Here is an 18433-nt window from a genome sequence, read left to right on the forward strand (position 1 = left end):
TATGGAACCGAGTCTCAAATATGTCAATAACTTCTTCAGTATTTGAATGTGTACAAAACAGCATTGTAGGAGGAAGAGCTGAGTGTTGACTTGACAGAGCCGGGTGTCTCAAATATGCAAAATGTAAACAACAACAAACAGAATGTGAGGACCTTGATTAAATATTCCAGGCTTCCTCCCCCACATCTAGTGTCGATTTTTATCTTTTTCTTTTTCACTTTCTTGGAGAAGACCTGCAAGAAAAGCCTATGGAGCTTGCTTACTCTGAAATATGCACTAGTAAATATTGTTGCTCATAAATCATTTATCATTCTTCCAGTCATGAGCCTTTTCTATGCTTCAGTGAAACCCAGTCAACTGGTATTAATGGTGGCTGCTGCTGCTGCAAAAAAAGGAAAACTCATTAGCATTAATTACTTGTTTGTAGCTGAAGTTGCACAGTGATAAAATATTAGTTGAAAATGGTTCTAAGTTCTGGATGAGCCTGGCTGACAGACCAAAGAAAGATCAACATGAGAAGGCTGCAATATAAGGGGCTAATTGAGTTGGCTTAATTTAACAACAACAACCAACAGCAAGAGACACCTCTGTCTTGAAGCCTTTAACTCTTGGTGCTTGCTTGATTGCTGCTCAGAATTGAGAGTCAGAGCTCATCTGTGAGTACCTCCAGATGATGATCTCTTAGTGATGCTGGTGAGCAAGGGAGCTGTACTCAGCCCTCGGGACTGAGAATTTCCGTTAGCTGAATTTGTAGTTGCAGCGACAAGCTGGTAGGAAGGAGAGACTGATATAAAAACCTTCAGGATGACCCTTTCACTTGTTTCTTGCCCCCTGCTTGATTTTGAGACTACACGTAGACTTGATGCCAAAACCTCCCTGCTCTGTTGATCTTTGACAGAGGAGGTGGAGTTCATAGCTGAGAGGTGCTGGAGAGAAATAACTTCCCACCTTAATTCTTCCTCCCTTTGTACTGTTTGCTGCTTGCATGAAATGTGGTGCATAAAGAGGGTAGCTGTTATCTGTGTTCCGAAGCTGGGTGGATGATGATTAGACTTGGGTGATTTGCCTGATTACGACTGGTGCCCACCGCCGGCTGTGGGGATGAGATCGCAGCAAGGCTGGGCTGCTGGGGCGGCACGACCAAGAATAAAAGCCTGTGCCCTGTCATGGTGCCAGTGTTCGATCAGGTTTAGCAGAGCAGCTCTTTGTAAGGAAATGAAAAAACAAACCTTTGAGGAAATTAAAAGCAAATGGTGAAAAATTAGATGCAACAGAGGGAAGGCTTATTGCTGCCAGTGCCCAGGGGCGCGTTGCAGTTCTCAGTAGTGCTAATAACAGCAAGGAGATACAAACTGTCAACGTACGCGTTCACATACAGTCCATGCACTTCAGAAGTGTTTCCAGTATTGTGGTAGGCCAGTTGAATTCATGAACTGGAGAAATGAGGGAAGTGTGATAGAAAGCCTATGCGTGTGCTTAGCAAAACTTCCAGTTGTTGGTGCCTCTATCTGCCTCTTGCAACGGGGGTCAAAAGTGGAGAGGAGAATTTGGGTGTCTTGGTCAGCAGTAGGGTGATCATGAACTGGCAGCATCTGTGCGTCTGACTGCAGCGGTGGGATTATAGATGTATAGCACAATTTATCTTCGGCAGAAGACAGGAAAATAGAATTAATAATGCCTCTATTTAGAGTAGGGAGCAGTTTAGTTACCATAATAAAAAAAGATGAATGAATGTAGACAGAGGTTATGAAGATGATTAGGACAATAGATAACTTGTCTCATCAGAGAAAATTAAAATTTTTTTTTTTAGCCTAGCAAGAAGAAGATTGAGAGGGTACATGATTTTAGTGAGCACGCTTGTTCATAAAATCCCATTTGTTGGGGGTAAAAACAAAGAAGTGAAAAGAGCTATTTAGAATGAATGATAGTATGGCTACATACTAAATCAATATAAGTGGATCTTCAAAGTCTTCCTGATTTTTACAATGGAAGAATAAATTACAACTTGCTTTAAATATTAAACAAGTTCATGAAATATCCTAAAGTTAGATTCCTGGCCCTTTAAAGCTTTGGATTTTTGATTTCTTTTAAAGTAGTGAAACTTCTTAAAACAAGATGTTGAATAGAATAGCGGAGACAAAGAACCAAACTGTTTTTCAGAATAGACCCTTCTGTGGTTATAGAAAAGACTTAGTACTGAGAAAACGTCTGATGTGAACATCTCTGATTTCAGCGCCCTTACAGCGTTAGTTACATAAATTTCTGCCATTGGAGTTTTGCTTGGTGATAGAAAGGGCAACATTGGTCTCGCCCAGTCTTACTCCCCCACTGTAAGCTCTCTATAGGGTTTTACCTTCTCGTGAAGCATTGAAGACTGATTGAAAGTTGAACTGGTCAGCTCTTCTGGTGCTCGTGCGAAGGGGTTTGGGCTGAACCAGTTTCTTACCCTGGTGCTTGGCACTGAGACAGGTTGCAAACTCTGGGGTCAAGAAGGAAATTTCTTTTGTGTCAGGCTGACCAGGCTATTCTTGCTTTCTTGGAGTAGTGACGACTGACGTTCACTGCCTCTATGTATCTGCATGTGAGCGTGAGGATCCAGAGTGTTAGCTATGCTCTTACTGTTGTCTTTCCTCCTATGGTAATTTTACATAAAAGACCAAAAATTAAAGCTTAAAATTAAAAAGCTTAAGCCTGTGCATAGGGTTTGAGGTAAGAGAATGGATGAATGGTCTTGTGAATCCTGTGGACTTTGATCATGTTTCATGATTGCAAATGCAGGGGACTGAACCTACTGATTCAGAGTGATGTCTTTCCGCCCTGTGTTTCTGAGTGAAGCTTTCTCCAAAACTGAACAGTGAGACAAATTAGGAGAGGATAAAACATTTTTTCAACTGTACTTCACACAAGATGCATGCCTTAAGGATTTCCAAGGAGGAGGCCAGTTGCGGAATAATGTGAATTTAACCACTAAATTATTCTTGGAAAACTCAACTTTAAAATTCTGTTGTGACCAGGTAGCTTAGTTTCTCGGAAGGGTGCAAAGGGTTCTCAGTTGTTTTCCTGCAAGAAAAATGTTTTAGGAGTGTACCACTTGTATTAGAAGTGGTACACTCCTCCAGCCAAGGACTTGAGATCTTTCAAAAGCCATAATCTAAGGCAGCTGTGAGATAGCTTTCGGCAAACTGTGGGAGGAGTGTTGTAGGCAGTATACGGATTTAATTGAAGACAAGATTAAGGAATTAACAGAAGCTTTTGTTGCCATAAGTATCAACTCCCATGTTGGTATGGCAAAAGGAGATAATGGGGTCTTGTCATTTCTTGTAGAAAGCAAGGGCAGCCTGTTCCGACACTCATGGTGGACACTGAAGGTGGCATTAGTGGTAAGATAGGACTTCATATCCAGAATAGCAGAGTCTTGAAAAACTGATTTCATGCTTGCCTTCATTTGGTGAGGAATAGGCAACCTCCAGGGAACTGTGATGGGCTGTTATGAGCAGGCAGCCTGATGGTGCTCTCCGTGATTTTAATACTGCCAGCAACGCAGCCTGGAGATGGGCTTTGAACTGGAGGGTGCAGAAAGGTGATGTGTGGGCACAAATTTCTAGCTTGGAAAAAAGCATCAGTGCCTATGTGTGTCCTTCCTGCCTTGCCTGTCTTCTCTGCCACTTTCCTGTTCCATCGGTGTTGGGATAAAGAAAGCCCTCTCTGTCATGGTCATCGTGTACTGTGCTGCTGAGGAGGATTAATAGTGCTGTCTGAAAGTGCTGTCAGACCCTGTGGGCATGGTGGGAATGAGACTAGAAAATGGTAATTTTCTTTTGATGGACTAAAATCTTACTATTTCTGAAATGGGCTTTGTTCCATTAGATTTAATTGAATTCTTAGTGCTTTATTGACAAGATCATAGTATGGCTACTGTTGCCTCTTCTTTTCTCGGCTCTGTTTTATTATCTTTCCCTTGTAATATCTAGTGAAAATCTAAGGTTATATTGGAAAAACAGATTACTCATATAGGAATTTGTACCAGCTGTGTAATCTGAGCCTCATAGTCTGACTCTTCTGCAGTGTATTTATTTTAACTGTTGAAATCCTGCTTTCAAACTTGCTGTGTTACCTGTGATTCAAATGTGAAAAGAAGAAGATTATGCTGGATCCAAGTTGAACTGCTAATGCGCACATGTAATGCAGTAGCTGCGTATGTATGCCAGGGCAGAGCTCCCTCTTACCCTTTTGAATCTAGCTGAAATAACTATCCCATGTTGCTTTGGTTTTGTAAAAGAAGTCTGAAAGCCAGAGGAGAAAAAAAAAATATATATGCAACAACTTTAAATATAATCTTACCTTAATTCTGGGAAGCTGGCTATCTTTTGACACCCTGACAAGCTGTTTGAAACTCACTAAATCTTTTAAAGTCTCTGGTTAAAATAAAAAGGAATAGCATCTTATTTCAGGACTGGCTTGCAAGGTTGCAATTGAAGAGATGGGTAGAGGATAATTTTGGTTTTTAACCTTGTTAGGAGTTTCTGAGATTCAGATGAAGTGAGTGGCCACCTCTCTGAGTTGTTCTAAAAGGAAATAAATGGAAACAACATTCCTCCCTTTTGGGAGTTGGAAATGTGGGAATTTTACATGGAAGTAAATGAGGGAGGAAATATTTGTAGTGAATTTTGGTTCTGGCATATATCTTTAAAGCCTGAGATTGTTACTAGATTTCATACTTGTGGTGGTGACATTAATTTCACTATTATTAGGCTCTTCCAGAAGGAGTAAAGAAAGGGTCATGTCAGCTGTGTAGGGGTTTTATAATCTCATGGCTGGTTGCAGATGCATCGTCTTTCACCCATCTGGAAATCTGCGGCTCTTAACACTTGTTAAAATAATGAGTTGTGTTCCTCAAAAAGTTGGGTAAGGGATAGCTTTAGATTGATATTTATAGCTGGTCTGTACTTGGACAGAAGCTTTTTTCATATGTCACAGCACTGAAGTAGCATATTTTTATCTTAAAATGTTGTATGCCACTCTTAGTCATATTATTTAAGATGATGGAAGGGTGTTACATAGGAGGGAGCATTTGAACAGAATTGAGTATCTTGATGTAGTTGCTTGGACAGGCTGGCAGCTGTGTTTGGGCTGTATTTAGCTATGAAGGTGTAGAGTGCTTGGGTGCTAAAAACTCTTCCAGGGCAAGATATTAATTGCTTAACGGTAAGCATGTGGATGGTTAACCAGTTGTAGGTATTGTTGAGTAGTTAAAATAGGAGTTTTAAAAAAAAAAAAAAGTTATTACAATAAAATTGAAACACTTCCCATGCTGGGGATACTCTGCAGTGATTGCCCAGCTGTGGGAGCAGGGAAGCTGTTGGCGGGATGATGCCACTGCATTGTCTTGGGATTTTGGTGCAAATCTCACCCCGCCCCATTTGGTAGCAGGCTCGATGGGGGTCACTGTCAGCTTTCACTTGTCAAGAGCTGTTTGAGATTCCTTTCTTCTTGTCTGAGACATGCTGGTTTTGTTTTGGCATTTGGCCATATGGATGCTTTTTCATACAAGTTTGGGAAGCCTCTGACACAGCAGTTAGTTATAACACAGTTTGCCTGCTTTTTGGTCATCTCCAGCTGGCTGTAAATCTTCAGCCCTGAGTACCTAGCATTTTCTAAAACTAAATCCTAGCTGTTCACCAAATGTTTCTGAAATGCAAAGAGATCCAAGAATAATAATGTGGATTCCAAAACTTGCTGCTGTGTAGGAACTGTGGTACTGGAAGCAAAATGCTGCCCCAGAAAGAGGGGGGGCAAAATCCAAAATTTACTCCTGACTATATGCAGACATTACTTTTATGCTTTCCAAATGCCTTCAGGAGGAATTTCTCTAGCTGTGTAAAGTGGCCTTTGCTTTTCATAGTTAACCAATTGCATTGTTACTATCTGAAACCCAAATTCTTTCCTCCTGCACCAGATGCAGACCCACAGGCTATGAAACATTGAAGCGTTTTACTAAGCTGTGCCTTGCTTTGAATGCAAACCAGGGCATATCCAGCCAGGTCATCCCTCCGAGTTGTTTACAGTCCCATGAGCTGTGGCATTTCCTTGTGTGTTTACTGTACTTTCTGCTGCTTTCTGCTTAACTCCTACACGCACACAATCAAAGCTTTTGCTGAAGCTTTGAAAGCATTGTAGTTTGTGAAATAACTGCAGTCCTGAATGTAATAACGAAGGCATGCTAAATTTGCCTCTCCAGAGGATTCTGGCATGTTAGAACACTTGTACAACTGGAAATAAGGACCACAGTGTTATTTCCCAGCTCCTTCTCCCTGCACAAGCCCCTCTACCCTGATACCACGTGGTAGCCATACTCGGAGGTAGCTGCATGCAATCTTAATTGCTGGCTATGTTTTGGCAAACACATTTTGTTTTCAAGCCTTAGATTGGCTTGCCCAGGAGTCCTCACAGCCCCTTACAAGAAATGCTGTGTGGTGTTAAAGTCAGACCATCTTCTCCCCTTGTGCAGGTGACTTGATGAAGAGCGCTTCGGGGGAGTTTGCAGATGACCCCTGCTCCTCTGTGAAACGAGGGAACATGGTCCGAGCGGCGCGCGCCCTCCTCTCCGCTGTTACTCGACTGCTGATTTTGGCCGACATGGCAGATGTCTACAAGCTGCTTGTTCAACTTAAAGTAGTAAGTGTAGTTCTTTGCTGTGGTTCACTTTGCCATGCCTGGCACGCCGGGCGTGCTCTGTCAGGCGGCTTAGTTTCATGCATGTGTGCTGACCCTGGCGTGTGCACTGTCAGCGGTTCACTTCTGGAGCAGGGAGGTTGTTAGGGTTTTTCCTCTGAGCAAAATGTGTGCAGTGGAAGTTTGTCACTTGTTTTTATGCTCACTGTCAGTAGCTTTTGACATTGTGTTGCACTTTATTCTGAACTTTCAGTATTGAAACTAAATGCACTATGGTCTGCAACTGCAGGTGATAACCAGCTTTTTTCATCTTAGAAATGATTTGGCTTTCTTATAACCAGTGCTCCCTCATAGCTACTAGGGATGAGTAGCTTCAGTAGACTAAATAAAATGAACGTGGAATATTTGAGGAAACCTTTTCTTCCCACGAGCAAGAGGGTGGGTGGGTGGTTTGTACAGAATTTGAAATGAAATGAGATTCAATACTGGGCCCGCTTTTGTGGCAGGGCTTTGAGGACGCTCCTCATGCCCTTCAATGGCCACTGCGAGAGCTCTGCCAGGGCCCTGGGCTCCTTCATGCTCTTTCAAATGCGGGTACTTGGCTGTCTCTGGTAGCTAAGCCTCCAGTACTATTAGCCTTTGAAGTATCTCTCTCCAAAAAATAAAAGGGGGCAGAGGAAGATTGCTTTCTCTGTCTGCTCTGAAGTACATTCTGAATTACTTCCTGAACTGTGGACTGTATTACTTGGAAAAATATGTGAATATAATTCTTTTAGGTGGAAGAAGGTATCTTGAAACTAAGAAATGCTGGCACAGAGCAAGATTTGGGTATCCAGTACAAAGCCCTCAAACCAGAAGTGGACAAGCTTAACATAATGGCAGCCAAAAGACAACAGGTATAGTGATGGCAGCTCTTGCTTCTGTATATTATTTATTCTTTTTCAAAATAAGAAAATAAGGCACCCTTTCCAGTCTTGGACAGCACCCATTGCTGCTAATACTTTTTTTTTCTTTTGTGTTGCACTCTGCCATGTTTAGAAAATTTGAGCTTGCCTGGTAAGCGGAACGTCTGCTCAGCTGTAGTGTACTGCTGCTGACGGAATTTATTCTAGTAGCGTTTGTTTATGTTAATGCTTTAGTACCTTAATGAAATGCTGCTTCCCATTTCAAAGCAGTGCAGGTGTGGGTAAGGAAAGAGAATTGAGATACGAGTTGGTGCCTGGTGCGCTCACCACTAGACCACACTGCCTCTGTGGTTTGCACAGATGGACTGAATGTGTCCGTGTGTCTGTTTAAACAGGGAGCAGAAGTCACGGCTGGGCAGAGAGTTATAATTCTTTCCAGGAAAGTGAGTGGCGATGCTGACTAGTCTTGCACTGAAATGTCCATTTGAGAAGGTGTTTAAAATCCTGTTTGTTACGTGTGTGTTCTCTGTTTGGACAGCTTATGTTTAACCTTCAATCGTGTGTAAAATTTGTTTTGTTCAACAGCACTGTTGTGACTCATTCTTGTGTAGGTAAGTTTTCAAAAGAAAGCAGAGGTGTGGTCATTTATCAGAAATAGCATAATTCTTGTAAAGCATTTTTTGTTTGTTTGTTCTGCTGATATGTACAAACGAAAACTGCTTATGCACCTCTGATACATCTTGGGTTTTTTTGCACCAATTCATCTTTGAAAATAAACTGGGTACAGTCTAAAATGGATTGCCAGTTGGTTATGTATCTAAAATCTGATTGCAGTAAATGGGAGTAGGGTTGTGATGGCAATGCAATAAATGTTCTTAAACTGCTTTGTGATGGATTGTTCCACGCTATGGGAAGTGGTTGTATTAAATCTGTAAATCTGTAAGCCTGCTTAGAATGCCCTCCCTGCTTAGTGTGCATCTTAGAGGTCGCATATTACCCATTAATTCTGAAGAGTCTGTCAGATTTTTTCCCCTTCTCTCAGCAAGACAGCCCACTTCTTCATTTTCTCACCTCTACGTAAGATTTAAGAGGTAACTTTAAAATGTTCATACTCCTAATAACTGTGTTCATTCTTCCTTTCATAAACTTACTGCTTGTGATGGACTCAGAAGCTTTATCTATTCATAGTGCTTCTGTTCCAAAACAGAGGTGATGGGGCTTTAGAGAATTGCAGCAGTGAGTGTTTGGAAAAGACCTGTGGACTTGCTAATCTTAAACTAGTGGTAGTTATAGTCATTGGATTAATTTTGTCTGATTAGAGGTGAACAAGAAGTTGAACAAGATGATGTACTTGTTCTTCTAAAATTAAGTACCTGAGTCTCTTGAGGAGAGTAAACTCCATCTTCTAGGTGTGATTAAAGAAAACATTCTGGTTGTGAGTCTTGGAGTTTAAATTAAAGAAGAACATGCTTCTTATGTGCAACTACAAGACAAGATTGCAGGGGAAGCCTCCTGTTTGTTTGATAGTTAAAAATTGCCTTGGTTCTTAAGTTATCTAAAAATGTAAGGTATTCTGTTTTGAGGACTTGGGTTTCTTTGTGATTCTGTAGATGTAATGTAAACTGGAAGGAGTGGGGAGAAAAGGAGAAAAGTGTGTGCTTGCAACTTCTGTGCATGTCCATGTGATTTACAGCTTTCAAAATGCTGGTCCTCTACTGTAGTGAGGAGCAGAAGTCCAGCTTCAGATTTTGAATTGTGGCGTTGAGACTTGCCCTACAGTACTACTTTTTTTTTTTGTCTTCATGAAGCTGTTGTGTTTTGAAATTAGTTGAGCTCTTAAGAATAGGGATAGTCAATCAGAAGATAGTTAGGTCTGAGCATGCTAGGCAAAGAACCTGCCTTTTTTTGAAGATGCAGTGAGACAGTGTATGGATGGTAAATGTGGGGAATGTTCTCAAATGCTTTTTTTCTTTTAATTTTCCTAATAGGAATTGAAAGATGTGGGTCACCGTGATCAAATGGCGGCAGCCAGAGGAATTCTGCAGAAGAACGTTCCCATTCTTTATACTGCATCGCAGGCCTGTCTGCAGCACCCTGATGTAGCTGCTTACAAAGCCAACAGGGACTTGATCTACAAGCAGCTTCAGCAAGCGGTCACGGGCATCTCAAACGCAGCTCAAGCAACTGCATCAGATGATGCTGCCCAGCAGCAGGGTGGAGGTGGAGAGCTGGCTTATGCTCTGAACAACTTTGATGTAAGTTTTGAACCCCTTATGAAAAAAAAAAAAAGTAGTAACTCCAACTCTTGTGTTTGTTCACCTGATTTACTAGCAACAGCTTGCTTTTATTTATATTGCCTGGAAGATCATTTTCTACCGAAATACAGCAAGTCCCAGGTGAAGTAGGCTTTTATTTTTTAAAAAGTCTTTTTCCAAACTAGGATTGATGGCTTATAGAAAGTTATATATGCAGTTCTTGGTGATTGAAGGCTGTCAAGTTAAACTAGCTCTGAAATAGCAGTTAGCCTACTGCTACATTAGATGTAAGCCCTTGGTTTATTTGAAATTGATTATTTCATAATATATTTATGTAATATATTCTTGTAGGTGACAGAAATGACTTATTAAAAGTGAATAATGTATTTGGAATTGCCCAAACTACCTATTGAGAGGAACATGAAGTGGGAAGTTTAATATGATCTTTGGTTGGGAATGAAGTCTTTTCACATTGATGTGTTGTACTGATCTGTCATATTCTTTATCTTGCATTCAGCAAGTTACTGAGGATAGCCATGCATTTTTACTGAGAACACTTTCCTTTTGAAGCCAGTATTCTGTGTCTACCACCGATTCAGCCTCTGAATTTTAAACACCTTGGCACTAACTTACCTCTAAAACTTTATTTAATATTGCAAAGCCATCACTCAAAAGGTGTTTCATACTTTTGTTTTTGCCAGATACTGCTCATCTCCTTTTTGCTCTTGCTTCTCCCCTATGTCACTTTCTCTGCCATGTTTTCTTACCAGGATAAAGTACTAGTTGAGTTCTCTCTGTCCGGTGTGAAGCCTTTCTATGTGATCTCTTGGGTAACGAGATGATGTCATGGTTGTCTTGATCTTTGTGACTATAATTTCAGTGTTAAGTCTGCTTTTCTTAAATTCCATCAGTTGTATGTTCAGCTGTGTAAGTCTTAAGAAGGTACCTCAGGCTAGCACCCAAGGGATTGCAGCTTTGCGCGGGTGTCTGTGGGAGGCGAAGGCAGGTCCTGTAACAGCACACGATATTAAGGACTGACTTGAGTACGAAGAATTGAAGCAGCAGCTCAGTTCAGGTTCATGGATTAGCTAATTTAGCTCAAACCATTTAACGTGATTTCTGATGTATGGCCATATTTTACTATATGAACTCTCTAATATATGGTTGGAGACTTTTTTGAATGTTGCAGTTCACATGGAGCTTTTGAGCTTTTGGTTCAGCTTTGTGAGGCGCTCTAAAAAAAAAATTCAGCAGGCCAGCTTCAATGCGCGTTGTGTGCAATAGCTTTGTCATCTCATTCCTGCCAAAAGAGACTGACAAAACAAATGTGTTCAGGTTCTTGGCAGATGTTATCCCTGCACTTCATTTCCTGCTAACGTTTGTGTGTTACTGCACTCTTGTAATAGAGGCTTTGCACACACACGCCCCCAAACACTCCAGTGTTTTTACTGTGATGGTAAAATATTAAATGGCTACCAGAAGATAACAAGATAGTGATTATCTCTGTTTTTGATGGTGCAGTTCTGGAGTTGTAGCATACTACCATTGTGCTATCTGCACAGCTAAAAGTTTCAGGAAAAACGAGGAGCGTGTTGGAGAACACATGCCATGTTCTAATCCTGCCATCAAGGCTGTGTGGTTGCTCTGGAAGGAGACAAAATGTGCTGGCGGGTGGGAGAAGTAGTGGTTGTGACATTGCTTTTGAAGTTAGCTGGCATAAAAACTGATTGTGAAAACTCCCATTCCAAAAAACTTGGGGGCTGCTTTTACAAAGCGTTAGGAACATCTTCCCCTCCTGCCCCTGTAGTGGGAAGAAAAGCCACCCAAACCCTAAACAAACCACCAAACCTTGAAATGGCTAAATAATTTTTCCTTAATAAATTGCAAACCTGTTTAAATAAACCACCTGAAAGTACTCACAAGGTGATAAATACTACACTGCTTCTTCCTGGTGAACTTCTGTGGGTGGTGGTATTGACCCCTTGAACAGCAGATACATCAGTACCGCTGTTTCAGCCTTCAGTCTCTCAGTATGAGCTGTGCTTAGTAATGCTCTGCCAAGATGAACCTGTGATAGTTTTCTGCCATGAAGAAACTGATTTCTGTGCTGTTTGAAACATTCGTGTTGATATTTGAGACTTTTTGAGAACGCTGTTGTATTTACCTGCATAACAGTGAAGAGAAGAAAGACTGGATAAACTAGGACAACAGAGCACTATATGTAAGGCTAATTTTGGACATTTGTTTTCCTTGGGTTTTTTTATTCATGGTGGGATAATTATATCTGACAAGCTAACTAGTGAAGGCATGTCTGCATTGACATGTAGTTAAGAAGAGTTCTGTACTTTGAACCTTATTTGTGCTGGCATGTTTGATTTTTTGCCATTCATATAACGAGGCTTCCTGTGGCCAAGTTTTGTTTAGCTGTCAAAGCAGCACAAGAAATGACTAGCAATGTAATCTGTTGGGGAACCTTTCCGTAATTTTACAAAACCACTTGTGAAAATCATCCTCGGTGCCAAAATGGTGTGGTGTTTGCCTTTTATGCCTGATGGGGGGGTTGCTGTAAATGTCGGTTGTCTTGATGACTCAACAGTAACTTACTGCTTGGTCTGATTACTAACTTCCAAACCCTTTACTTTACTAGAAACAAATTATTGTGGATCCATCAACCTTCAGTGAAGAACGTTTTAGGCCTTCCCTGGAAGAGCGCCTGGAGAGCATCATTAGCGGAGCAGCCCTGATGGCTGATTCATCCTGCACACGTGATGACCGACGGGAACGTATAGTTGCCGAGTGTAATGCAGTGCGACAGGCCTTGCAGGATCTACTTTCAGAATACATGGGGAATGTGAGTATCTTCCGTTCTGTCTTAGTTTGTGTGGTTTTTAACTCCATGTGATTATCTAAAATGTGGAATCGAAGCTGTGTGTCTCGAAGCTGGTTTGTTCTGTTCCCGAACAGAATTTGAACAGTAACCGGTAGTCCTGAAAGGTTTGTCAAGAGGCAGGATCAAACATACATAAATTGTCAGTCATACTTATCTTAAAATTGATCTCTAAATCTTACAAGCAACTATTATCATCATAAAGGGTTAACCCTTTAGGCACTCTTTATTTTATGACTGTTAATACTGGTTTGTGTAGAAATTCAACAGAATTAGTCTGGTTTTCTGCCTCTGTTTACATAAGATAACATGGCTTATGGAAAAAGTAGTACTTCACTTCTGTTGAAGCTTGGAAAGTTTAACTGTGTCATCTTTTTAGCTAAAGGCATAGATTCTCAGAATCAAGTTAATTACTGTTGCTACTCAGTTTGAGTAGAGGTGGTGTATGAAGTTAAATATTCAGGAAGAAATCCCAAGAACAGTTTGGTATAAGTATTGGACTTTGAGCAGTTTTCCTCCAGTGTTTAGGCATTTAATGTGCACGCAGTATTTGAAGCTTGAGAGTGTTTCTCCGGTTGGAGTGTCATGTCATGCAGATGAGCTTCTGTGTTTGAGGGCATCATGATATAATATTGGACTTCCCTCCCCCTCTTTGTCCTTATCCCTGTGGGTTTTAATCTGAATCGCTCTTGCTGTGTTAAGAGATGAGGTTGGGATATCATAAGATTTAGACTATGTCTAGTCTTTAAGCTTATACTGTTAAAGCTGATTTCAGATTAAAAGTTGCAGAAGTGGCAACAACTTAAGCCAACTACATGGCTTATAGCACTATGGCAAGTAAAATTGGCTGAAGAAATCTTAATGGGATGAGATGAAGCCTTATTTATGCTTTTGAGCATGTTTGAGGTAAAACTTAGTTCAGAGATACCTTTTTTTTCTTTTTTTAAATTAGAATTTATTTAGCAATGCCTCTGTGTTATGTACTTTACTGTTAAATCTCTTGGCAAAAACTACTTCAGTGTAGAGTAAAACTGGTCCAAAGGCTGCTGTGTGTGGATTGGGTTGGTATAAATTGGAGAACAGATGCAGTGTGTGGTAGGGAAAAAGTAAAACAAGGATTTCTCTTTACCAAAGACAAGGACAACGTAATTGAACAAAACTGAAAGCTGAGGTTTATATAGCCTGCGGGCTGAGCTAGGTACTTCATGTAGGCTGTCTTGATTGCCTGTGAAAGTAGCTCGCTCTCAGCATTGACGTTATAGAGAACTGAAGGCTACAGCTGGGAAGCAAACCCCTAAGTTGTGCCATTTAAAACTCCTTTCAGAGCAGGGTGCTTTATTAGTATATGATGCATCTATAATAATCCCTCAAACAAATGTCCTGCTGGATTGGATGAGGTCCTATTGGCATGATTCAGAATAAAACAGCCACCAAATGTGGAAGAGGTAAATGCTTGGGCTTGCACCTAAGAGTTGGTGGCATTTCTCTCCTTGAAAGTTGGTCGATACCTGTGCATGATTGCAGAGCTCTGGCTTCCTTTTGCAGAAATGCCTCCCCTCCTCCTCGGCCATGTACTGTTGTCTCTGATATGGAAGTTAAAATAATCATGCTGAGTTGGAAAGAATGTATTCCCTGTGTTATCTCTTTTAACACATTGTGAAATTAGTGGAGCATACTGAATTTTTTAAAGTCACTGCTATGTTACGATTGTAGACAGTGTAGTTGGGGAAATGAGATTAGAAATGCAGTGAAATGGAGTGGAAAAAGCAATTGATAAATTATGGTGAAAATGTGGGATGGTGTGTAAAAATCCATACTGAGGGTAGAAAAAAAACCCCCATCAATGGTTAAGCTAAAGAATGAATAATAGTTGGGACTCTAAACAGTGAAAAAGGTTTGATGCATCTACAGGAAGAGTAGGGATGTGCTGACTTACAGTAGTGGTAGAGGAAATGTCATATCATGTATATGTATGATATACCCACAGCTACAGTGCCCAGCCAGCGCCTGTTGTGCTTTTCTCCTTTGCAGAAGGAAGTGAATCAGGCATTAAGTCTGTTAATTGCACAGCACTTGCAGTGCATCATAAATCTTATCTGAGTGCTGGAATAAGAGGTATTTATTGGCCAAGTGCAAAAATTCAGAGAGAAGATTGGATGAGGAATACACTGGAAAGGTTGAAGCAGGGGAATGTCTTGAGGCAGATTCCTTTTTGCTTTTAAATGCCTTCTGGTTTAGTGACTTCCTCTAGCTCCTGGTTTTCTTTTAGATCTCTGGCAATAAAAAGGCTGTTTCCTAGATAGTTTGTAACTCAAAGTTTAGTGCTTTGGACCCATGGTTTAACTGTCTCTCTGGGCCTGTCCCCAAGGGTCTGTAGGGCTGCAGGCATTGCAGGCTGTGTTACGATGTGTGACAGAAGTTTCTATCTGAGTAACGGTTTTCAGTAACTGAATTGTGGGATCTCTTGACCCCTCCTGCATCTGCTGCCGTGGTGATGAAGCCTGTGATTGTGCCCTGAAAAGAAGGGCAAGATTTGCTTGTTAGAGCTTGTTACAGAAGTTTGCATCCCCTTTCCTTAGATTGGTGCGTGTGTGTGATTTCCTTTTCCATCTGGCACACCTATCCTGCCATTTTCAAGGGTAGCCTGACTTGGGCACAGTAAATGTTGTACACCAAGGCCAGTATCCTGGCTTGACAGTGGTCAATAGTGGCTGCCCACAAGGAAGAGGACAGTAACAAGGCAGGTATGTAATTTTACTTGCCTGAAGTATCCCCCAAGCGCTAGGAGTCTGCAGCTCAGATCCAGAGCTAGTGTTGCTGACTGCATTTAATGGCTCTTGGTGGACTCTTCCCCAATGAATCTGTATAGTTTCTTTCTGTGCCCTTATAATCTAAAAGCATCTGTAATCTTTGTTAGCAAGGAGTTCTGCTTAAATAAGTGCTGTGTGAAGAAAGGTCTCCTTTTGTTTTGAAGCAGAATGACCTTCTGCCTGTTCTGTTGGAAGTTTCCTCCATCTCATTTAGGAAAAAACCCTTAGCAGTTACTCCTTGCTCATCCTTTTCTATGCCACTTGCGTTGTTTGAGAGCCATAGGAGACTTCAGTCTTATCTGCCTCAGAATGAAGTGTCCTAGTTTTATTAGGTGCTTGCTGTAAACAAGATGTTCAACACCACCTCTCAGCTTTGGCTGTGCCCTTGTCATCACACAGCATGGTGGATTAGGATGGCATTTGTAGAGTGAATTAGTACTCCATGCCTATGCTTATCTGCATTTCATAGAAGTTTGCGTCAGCTGGTTTTAGCCTACTCCTGTGGACTGGGTGCTAGTTAGCATTTGATGTGGTACTGGCTGTCTCCTTGTTTAGATTCACTCAGAATCTAGCTTGTGGCCCAAGAAGGCTCAGAGATGAGAATCACAGTGCATGAAGTGGCAGTGACTGGGACATGAGTTTCAAAAGTTTGCTTCTGATCTGAGCCCAAATGCTGGCGTAAACACGTTTTGCAGTCTCCTCCTGTGCCTCTGGATCTTCAGATTCCCTTTGAGATTTGGGGACCAGAACTGCATCTGCTGCTCGGGATTCAGGCAGTGTCATGGTATCTTCTGGTTTTGTTCTTTAGGCCTGTACTACCAATGCCTAACACTTGATTTGCTTTCTGATAGCTGCTGAGCACTGAGGTGGTATCTCGATGAAACGGCTACCATCAAGATTTAGCTTCTGAGTCATAGTGGTAGGAGTCTGTTTCTGTGAATGTTAAGCTGGATCATCTTTCCCTTGGGTGTTGCTTATTACCCATGTCCACTGAACTTCATCTGCCGCTTTATTACCTAGCCTCTTGGTTTATAAGCCACATTCTCTAAAATGCCAGCTGCTCGTCCCTTAATTGGAGCATCTGATTCTTTAGCTTTTCCTCCCTCATCTTCCACTTTGCCTAGGGAGAGCTGGTTTCCATTATGGTTTTTGCTAACTTCTCACAATGCCAACAGAAAATAGTTTTCCTTTTTTAAACTTGCATTACAGGTCCCTCCTGGATTGAAATAGCGAACACAAATGTCTCCCTGTGTTTGGTTGTTATTATTTAGAGTAAGCTTGATTCTTACTGCTAGTGCTGAATGGCAAAGCAAGGATGGGAATGCCTAAAAAAAAAAAAAATAAATTCATTATTGATTCTGACCAGTGTTGTTAAAGCGGAGTAGTCCAAGGTCTTGGATCTGGGGTCAACTGCCTGGAATGCAATAAACTGACCACATCAGTCGTAGCTAAGTTTGTAATATAACTAATTGATGGCAAGATCCAGATCTCTGTGTGATCTATTGCAGTTGTGCATTCTTGGTGTGTACTTCATTAATTAAATGAAAAAATTTCAAAGCATATTTGTATTTAATTGGACATCAATACCAGACTTAAGCAGGGGAAGAGGACAGAACAAAGCATCTACTTGAATGATGTTCAAGATTAATAGTGCACCAGTGAAGAAGTTGGTAAGAAAGCTAGGATCCTGTGTACAGCAACATAACAAAATACAGTAGAAACAGTCTTTGGCATCTGACTCCATAATCTCATGTGGGTAAACACTGACCGGTTGCAATTTGCTCCAAATAAAAAGTATGAAGCAGAACATTTTTTTGACACTATGCCAATTTATCCCAGTGTTGCCTCTGCACTAGCGGCTGATGTGATACCTTGCCGAGTGTAGACAGCAGGTACAATTCTTGTCAATGTCTCTGTTCTGTATGGTACCAGTCAGCTCTTCCTCAAATTTATACGTGTAGTTTTCATTGCAGTTACATTATCTAAACTACTTAAAGCGAATGCATAAAAAAAGAACAATGGGCTGACAGAGCTGAAATATTTCTGCGTCTGGGAAGCTGGTGCGTAGAATGGCGAGGTAAGAAAATGTGTCTACAGGCACAAAAATCCACAAACTTGTAAGTCGTGAGAGGGTACGTGCTCTGTGCTGTAACTCCCCATGGATGTTATTAGCGCTGAACTTGGTTTTAGCTGCTGTGTTAAATATAGTAAACAGGAGATCGTGGGTTTTGAGGTTGGGGTTTTGAAGTTGGGGTTTAGTGTGTTAGAAAGTGCAGGCTTAACCAGAAGTTTCCAGTCTGCTCTCAGTTTGACTACATTGAGCTTGCAGTAGACATCACTTATGTGATTGACACAAAAGACTGGAAATAAAAACTTCCTTAAGCTTTTGACAGTCCATTTTTATTGCTTGATGCAAGTGCCCTGAGGGATGGGGACAGCTCGGCTTCTTTCCATAAGTGCTGTTTTAGAGCCATGCAGCAGCAGTGATCAGGTGTCCAGTTCTACTTAGTATGCACAAAAATGTGCAGATCGCTCTCATTTTTAAGTCTATTCTGCACCCCATCAATTTCTAATGCATATAGCTACCCTTTCATACGCACACCAGTAATTCGGACATGTACTAGCACAAACTTTGTCAGAAATTCTGGTTTGGCTAGTGTGGAATGCGAACCCAGAACCCCGTTGTGTACAACACGCTCTTGTACAATAAAATCCCTTGTTGCTACATTTGGAAACGATAAATCATGTTACATAAAGTAGCTTGACAGGTCCTATTTCAATGGGAATTTTAATGCTTTCATATTAACATTCTGACTGTGTCCTTGACTGTCTGGATTGCATTAGAGGTGCCTGGCAGCAAATGGAGAAAAACCATTGGGGGCTGGTTTCAGAGCAGGCATTCCA

The 18433-nt window shown here is 41.2% G+C and overlaps 1 protein-coding gene across 1 annotated transcript in view; it reads left to right on the forward strand.

The window, feature by feature from the left end:
* The window catches only part of CTNNA1 (catenin alpha 1), a 102162-nt gene that overhangs the window by 1565 nt on the left and 82164 nt on the right, over positions 1-18433 (forward strand). The window contains exons 3-6 of the mRNA XM_009633786.2: positions 6509-6675; positions 7449-7568; positions 9566-9832; positions 12480-12683. Coding sequence (XP_009632081.1) covers positions 6509-6675; positions 7449-7568; positions 9566-9832; positions 12480-12683 — 758 coding nt within the window. The remainder of the gene's footprint in view (positions 1-6508; positions 6676-7448; positions 7569-9565; positions 9833-12479; positions 12684-18433) is intronic.

This window comes from Egretta garzetta, unplaced genomic scaffold, assembly GCF_000687185.1.
Source record: "Egretta garzetta isolate BGI_Z169 unplaced genomic scaffold, ASM68718v1 scaffold60, whole genome shotgun sequence".
Lineage (NCBI taxonomy): Eukaryota > Metazoa > Chordata > Aves > Pelecaniformes > Ardeidae > Egretta > Egretta garzetta.